Below are 7,667 nucleotides of genomic sequence, written 5' to 3'. Positions count from 1 at the left end.
GCCGGTCTTCTTTTCACAGACCCAGGCGGCCATAGAATTGACACCACATAATGTGTGTCTCAGTTCTCGATACGTTGGGAGGGTAATGAAATTGCCCAGAGGCTCATGTGAGACATCTGGGGTCCCTAAGTAGTTGCAGATTGTTGTGGCTGAAAAGTCAATCAATCTACCCCGAATAGGAACGTACGACTTTGGATCATTTGGATCAAATCTGATATAAAACTCCCATACAAGATTCACATTAATGTCACTGAGGTTCCTAAATATAAAGCCCAATCCAAGAACAGATTTCCAGATCACCGGATACTTAGCTCTTAAGCGACGCTCCTGAATGGCCATATCAGGATGCATATGCTTGGGGCGACAATTCTTGTACCGTGCTTTAAGAGAGACATGTATACTTTTAATTCCATACTTTTGTTTCCTCTGGGGCCTGGGACTGAGGTTGCCATTGCTACAACTGCCCCAGCCCCTCAGCCTGACTGGATGTGGCTTCTCCCCCTTTTCGCTTCTTTGGTGGTGGAACAAAGGATGTCTTCCCCTTTGTGGTGGCCGCAACTTTGCCTATTCCCTTATCATTTGGTCGCACCATCTTTGTTTTGTACCTGCACAAGTGAATGTCAGTCAATTTTAGAAGGCATTTAATCAATTTGAAACATGGTCGCACGACCCCACACTTAGCAGTTTAGCATCTAGTTGTCAAGTAATTCGAGGCTACTCAGACTTCACCCTTGAATTTAAGCAATAATTAGCGCTACAAGACTATTAGTTCATGATGTAATTCTATGTAAGTGCAATGCTTTAACCCTTCAACCCCGCTCTAGTGAGCCACCCCACACTTAATTTTGATGTTCGGGATGTTTACAACCTCCTAGTGTATCAATCCGGGAGACTCGGGCTCCAATTGGAACATAACATGCTTTTGAAACATTCTGTCAAACACACGGTACGCACTAGTATGATTGAAGCTTTTGTGTGGGTTAGGGATTGCCTCACCCTCCCAAATTGGATTGGGATTCGAGTGTACACACTCATATAAACAACAAGAATAACAATCCTAAGGGGTCTTATGGGGTTGGGACAAGCATGAAAAATTTCTCATTCATAGCACTCATAGATTTTTCACTTTGTAATTGTTACCTCAATTGTTCCCAAACTAGAGGGAAGAAGAGAAGAATCCATACCTTGAATGTTGTAGAGGAGGAGAGAGTCTTCAATTAGTGGTGAATTTTGAGAGAGTGTTGAGTGAGATGAGAATGGGACGGGTTTGGTTGAGAGAAGGGGAGAGATGAGAGGGTGGCAGTGTGTGTTTGTGAGGGAGTGTTGTGCGTGTGTTTGTGTCTTATATTGTAAGAGGGTGTTAGAATGGAGTGTTGAGGGTTTTTAAAATTAAAATGAAAAGAAAACTTACCTGGCAACGCCCACTCTCACGCGAGCTGTACCGGGTGCTAGGCTGGGCGATGCTCACTGTGATGCAAGCTTCATGCCTGCGACGCCCATTGGGGCACGAGCTAGACTTAGCACTTGGCCAAGCGACGCCCAGTGTAACGCGAGATGGGCGTGCACGCTGGGCTGGGCCAGGCCAATTCTGTAGAGAGATCCTTCGTATTTTGGACTTCCTTATGAGTTTAATTAGCCTCTTACATGCTCCCGTACCTATTCAAACCTCAAAATTCAACCAAGACTCGTTAGTACCTAAAATCAACGTTAAAAGCTAATTAAACTAACTACACTACACTATAAATTGGGTTGCCTCCCAACAAGCACCTAATTTAAGGTCGCGACATGATGCAGGGCCTCGCTTACTCGTTAGCGAGTATTACTTTGGATCTCTGACGATCAATGACACCTCCCCAATAATGCTTGACTCTTTGCCCATTAACCAAAAACTTTCTTTCACCATTTAAAGCACGCAACTCAATTGCACCATAAGTAGTGACTCTCACCACCTCAAATGGACCTGACCACCTCGATTTTAACTTTCCAAGAAATAACTTAAGCCTAGAATTGAACAATAGTACCTTTTGGGCCGGTTCAAAGTGAAGCGACTTGATACACTTGTCATGCCATCTTTTTTGTTTTCTCCTTGTAAAGCTTAGCATTTTCATAGGAGTGCAGCCTGAACTCATCTATATCATCTAACTGCAAGAACCTCTTCTTACCCGCGACTTCAAAGTCCATATTCAACTTCTTGACCGCCCAATGCGCCTTATGTTCAAGTTCAACCGGCAAGTGATATTCCTTCCCATAAACAAGCTTATACGGGGACACCACAATTGGTGTTTTGTATGCAGTTCTATATTCCCACAAGGCATCATCTAGCTTTGCAGCCAATCTTTCCTGTTCACACTCATTGTCTTCTCTAATATCTGCTTTATTTCTCTGTTTGACACTTTAGCCTGACCACTTGTTTGCGGATGATATGATATGGAAACTTTGTGGTGGACTCCATATTTGGCTAGAAGGTTATTCAATAATAGATTGCAAAAATGTGTTCCTTCATCACTAATCAAGGCACGTTGAGTCCCAAATCACGAGAATATATTTTTCTTCACAAAAGTGGATACCACCTTGGCATCATTGGTTGACAATGTGACCGCCTCTTCCCATTTTGATACATAGTCCACCGCTAGCAAAATATAATTGTTTCCTATAGACAATGGGAATGGTACCATGAAGTTTATGCCCCACACATAAAAAATCTCTACCTCCGGGATATTATTCAAAGGCATTTCATGCCTCCTCGTGATTGTTCCTGTTCTTTGACACTGTTCACACTTCTTAACAAATACATGGACATCCTTGAATAATATTGGACAATAGAACACCGATTGTAACACCTTTGCATATGTCCTATCGCCTCCATGATGGCCTCCATAAGGTGAGGCATGGCAGTCATACAACACCAATTCCATCTCCTTTTTAGGAATACACCTCCTCATCAACTGATCAACACACTATCATACTGAGGGAGGTCGATCCACCAATAGATCAACTTGGGTGGAATGTTCTGGACCATACCGAACCTACGAACGTTGTGCTTCATTGTTATGCATAGAAGAAAAGAGTTATCCCTTCCCTCTCCTGATTTGATTAATTAAGCGATAATAACCAACACATTGGCACATTTTCTCCAAGTAATGCACATAGTATGAATGTGTCCCTCGGGATTGTAGAGATCCCTTAGGACTTTGGACAAGGTTTATCTAAATGGATTTAATATGCCATGGGTATTTAATACATTCTAGGTTTAACATGATACATGTGTATTCCAATTAGAGTAGGTTTCTAAAAATGGTCTAGATCCATACTCTCAAGCGGACAACTTGAGAGGGAAAGGCACGGGACCGTCGACTGCACCACTGATCGACTAGTCTACCGCTAATAAGCCTTTCTGATTTAAAAAGGGTATTTTTGAAAAATGCGGACACTCATCAAGCGTCGCTATGTTGATAATGGGCACGAGTAGAATATAATCTTGAAAGCATGCTTAAGCAAAAAGAAGTAATATATAGTCATGTAATTTTAGATGGTCAAAAGTACATAAATGCAGTATTAAATAATGCGATAAAATAAGAAAGGAAGAAAAAGAAAAAGAAAAAGAAAAAAAAATGAAATAGTTAGCATGGTTCACAAAGTTCGAAAAACATAATTAAACCAATAAAGCAAATAGATGAGAGAGGAAAGAGAGGTTCATGGTATAACAATTTCAAGCAAGTAAAGAGATGGGAAAAGGATATGCATGAAAGAAGTCAAATAAAGCATTTCAATGACCAACTCCACACAGGCATAAATTGTTATTGTAAAAGCCTAAGTAATCCCCAGCATAGTCGCGATGGTGTCACGCCTTATTTTCTCGCGAAAGCGGATTTCGACACTTGATAACTCTTTTAAATAGGTATTAAAAGAGAAAAGTCACCACCTAACGATTTTAAGGTGCATTAGGGAACCTATTTTTAAATAACTCTGTTTCAACTAGTATGTATTACCAAAGATCGGGTAAGGTCTCAAATTACCTCGGAGAGAAGGTGTTAGGTACTCTTCGAGGTCCACAACTGTGGTTCTCAGCCGAATTTCATATTATGTGGGATTTATCGAATTTATAGCTATTTATCCTAAGTGGTCATGCAAAATGAGTTTATTATTAAACTAAAAGAGCAAAGGTCTAGGTAAGAAATTAGTTATTTCTAAGTGAAAGGAGATAATTAGTCGAAGAAATACTGCGCAAATAATGAAAGAAATAATCTGCAAGAGTAAACTTCATTCATTAACAAACTAATTGGTACAACTCCTTGGAGACTACAAGGTGTAACTTAGCTGAATCTAGATTCCAACAAACTAAATATACAAGGAACAATTAAACACAATGCGCGGTCCTAAATATTTAAGCCCGAAGGATCACCCCCGTGCAACATAAATAATACTTCACAACCCTTATGAGTGCAATAGTTTCTTATATTATCTAGCGATCATAAACTATCATGTTCAGCTACCCGATTACTATTATAAGTTGTTAACCTAAAGCCCACTAATTCGATTCTAGGTCGTACCCTACTTGTGCCTAACCATCCCATGCTTATGGTCCATGAGGCATTGGCCTCTATATAGGTGGTTCTCGACTCTTCGTAGGATGCTCAAAATTAGAAGACTAGGCGTCATGTAATAGAAACAAATATGACTCCATATAATGCAACAATTAGAATAAATGGGCTCATGTTTACCTCTACACGTAGATTCATATGCACGTCGAGTAATGGTCAAACAACAACGATAGACAATAGCAGAATGGACAAGACAAATGCTCTTCTAAGACAAGCAGTTGTGTATGGAATTAATTAAGCCTAAGGCATGGGCTCTATACGAATACATAGGCGATCAGTTATAATTAATCATGCTTAGAATTCATACGCAGGTAATCAAACTGTAGCGACTCGGCCTATAATTTTGAGAGTTATAGACCTGTTTACCCTATTTACAACTTATTTTGTACTTTATAGCTATTATCTGACTTGCCGGGGTAGTCGGTTCGGGTCCGGAGAGATTTCAGACTGAAATGAAATACTTAGTCTTAAGGTTGAAAGCTTAAGTTGAAATGATTAACCGGATGTTGATCTATAAGTAAACTACTCCGAAATGGAGTTTTGATGGTTTCGTTAGCTCTGTTTGGTGATTTTTGACTTAGGAGCGTGTCCGGATTGTGATTTGGAAGTCCGTAGTAGAATTAGGCTTGAAATGGTAAAAGTTGAATTTTTGGAACGTTTAACAAGGAGTGGACATTTTGATATCGGGGTCGAATTCCGATTTCGAAAGTTGAAGTAGGTCCGTAATGTGAAATGTGACTTATGTGCAAAATTTGGGGTTAATCGGATGTGTTTTGATACGTTTCGGCGTTGTTTGTAGAAGTTGAATTTCCTTAGTTTCAATAGGCTTGAATTGGGGTGCGATCCGTGTTTTTGAAGTTGTTTGATGTGATTTGAAGGCTCAACTAAGTTTGTATGAGGTTTTAGCACCTGTTAGTATGTTTTGTTGAGGTCCCGGGCGCCTCGGGTTGATTCCGGTTGGTTAATGGATCAAAAGTTGAAGTGGAGAGATTGCTAAAGATAGACCTCTGCTGGTGTAACCGCACCTGCAGAGCTTTGATCACAGGTGCGAGCTGGTAGGTGTGGGCTGGCTTGCGTAGGTGCGAGTTGGAGGGGATTGTGCAGGTGGTCGCAGGTGCGTTGAGTTTTTTGCACCTGCATGACCGCAGGTGCGCAGAAGCGGAAGGCGCACAGGTGTGATAGGGAATTCCGCACCCGCGTGACCGCAGATGCGGCAGGGGGACCGCAGAAGTGGAACTGGGCAGATGAGCTTGGTCCACAGAAGTGGCGTGGATGCTAATAGAAGTGAGTCCGCAGAAGCAAAGTTAGGGACTGCAGAAGCAGAATGAGCCGCAGATGCGTGTGTGATGCCGCTTCTGTGACGCTGCAGAAGCGGTTAAGTTTCCTCAGAAGCTAAAGTGCTCGCGGAACACTTAAATGCAAGGGTTTGCGATTTTGGCTTCATTTCAACATTTTGAGCTCGGGTTTTGGCCACTCTTGAGAGGGTTTTCGAAGGGATTCTTGAGGTAAGTCCCTTGTGCTCATTTTTTATCAATAATATTATTTCCCCATTGATTTTCTCAACTTGTTGGTGTATATTTAAGGTGTAAATTGAGGGTTTAAGACTAGGGATTTAGAGAGTTTGATTTGGGGATTTGGGGGACGATTTGGTGTCAGATTTTCATTAATTTGATATGGTTGGACTCGTGGTTGAATGGGCTTCCGAGTTTTATGACTTTTATCGAATTTCGAGACGTGGGCCCGGGATCTGACTTTTGAGTGGATTTTTGGCTTTTGATTAAAAACTTAGCATTTTCTTATGGAGTTTATTCCTTTAGCATTTTCTTCGGAGGCCGTTTTGTGAAGCAAGGGTGTATTGGAGTAGAGATTTGCTCGGATTGAGGTAAGTAACAGTTCTAAATTTGGTTCTGAGGGTACGACACCCCATATTACATGTCACATATTTGGTTTTGAGGTGACACACATGCTAGGTGACGGGCATAAGGGCGTGCACCGCAGGAATTGTGACTTGGTCAAATTCCATGGGGCTGTGTAGTTTAATAATCTGTTGTTATTTGTACATTCTCCATGTATTAGAGAAATTGAATCACAAATCATGCTAGAAATCATGTTTAGACTATGTGTTGGCACTATAGGGACCCACATTGGTCGTGTACATGTTGAATTATCTGCTAAATTGCTGTTTTGTACTCAGTCATAGTTTTACTTGTATATTACATCTCAGTCTCTATTGTTCATTATTGATGCATCATATTATTGCTGTTTGGGATGCTTATCATGATTTCCGAGAGCCCGAGAGACTAGAGATGTTGATGACTGAGTGAAGCCGAGGCCCTGATTGTGAGGATGTTTATGGGATCGGGCTGTACGCCGCAGCATGTTTCACTGATATATGCCATGATTGGCTTGTTATAGCTCTTGGGCTGAAGGAGCCCCTCCGGAGTCTGTACATACCCATAGTGAGCGCATGTACCTACTGAGTGAGAGTGCCGAGTGTCGAGTGCTAAGTGATTGAGAGGAATGAGTGATTGTGAGGAAAGAGTTATTGTGAGGTTGGAGTGTATGGGAGAACTGACTGTGAAGATCGTCACTACTTTCAGTTCTTTATTTAGTCTTGTTACTTACTGAGTTGGTTGAACTCACGCTGCACCATGCACTTTGTGTGCAGATCCAGGTATTTTCGGACATGGTGGGTGTTGATTTCAGCGCATAGTTGATCTTCTGGAGATTCCAAGGTAGCTATTCGCATACCTTGTCTCTCCTTCCCTATCTTTCCGTTTATTGTATTTCGTTCAGACTATCACATACAGTATTTTCTAAACTAGTGATATATAGATGCTCATGTACTCTGTGACACCCCGGTAGTTGGGAACTTTCGCGTTGTGTTTTGGGTTTATATCCCGTTTATGAGAACTTTCATTGTTTAAACTGCTTTAATTTATTTTCTGTTAAAAGTGTTGGGACTATTTCTAAATGTTGGATTGCCTAGTACGACGATAGGCCCCATCACGATAGGTTGGAATTTTGGGTCGTGACAGGTTGGTATCAAAGCCTAGGTTACATAAG

The 7,667-nt window shown here is 41.3% G+C and overlaps 1 protein-coding gene across 1 annotated transcript; it reads right to left on the bottom strand.

Moving 5' to 3' along the window:
• Positions 1-454: 454 nt before the first annotated feature.
• Positions 455-2,915, bottom strand: LOC138894096 (uncharacterized). The gene is made up of 4 exons (XM_070178776.1): positions 2,571-2,915; positions 2,068-2,340; positions 1,807-1,979; positions 455-605 (listed from the first exon to the last, which is right to left on the bottom strand). The coding sequence occupies exons 1-4, from the start codon at positions 2,913-2,915 to the stop codon at positions 455-457; spliced, it is 942 nt and encodes a 313-aa protein (XP_070034877.1).
• Positions 2,916-7,667: the final 4,752 nt, after the last annotated feature.

This window comes from Nicotiana tomentosiformis, chromosome 6, assembly GCF_000390325.3.
Source record: "Nicotiana tomentosiformis chromosome 6, ASM39032v3, whole genome shotgun sequence".
In the NCBI taxonomy this organism is placed as follows: domain Eukaryota; kingdom Viridiplantae; phylum Streptophyta; class Magnoliopsida; order Solanales; family Solanaceae; genus Nicotiana; species Nicotiana tomentosiformis.
This window is presented reverse-complemented; position numbering and strand designations above follow the sequence as displayed.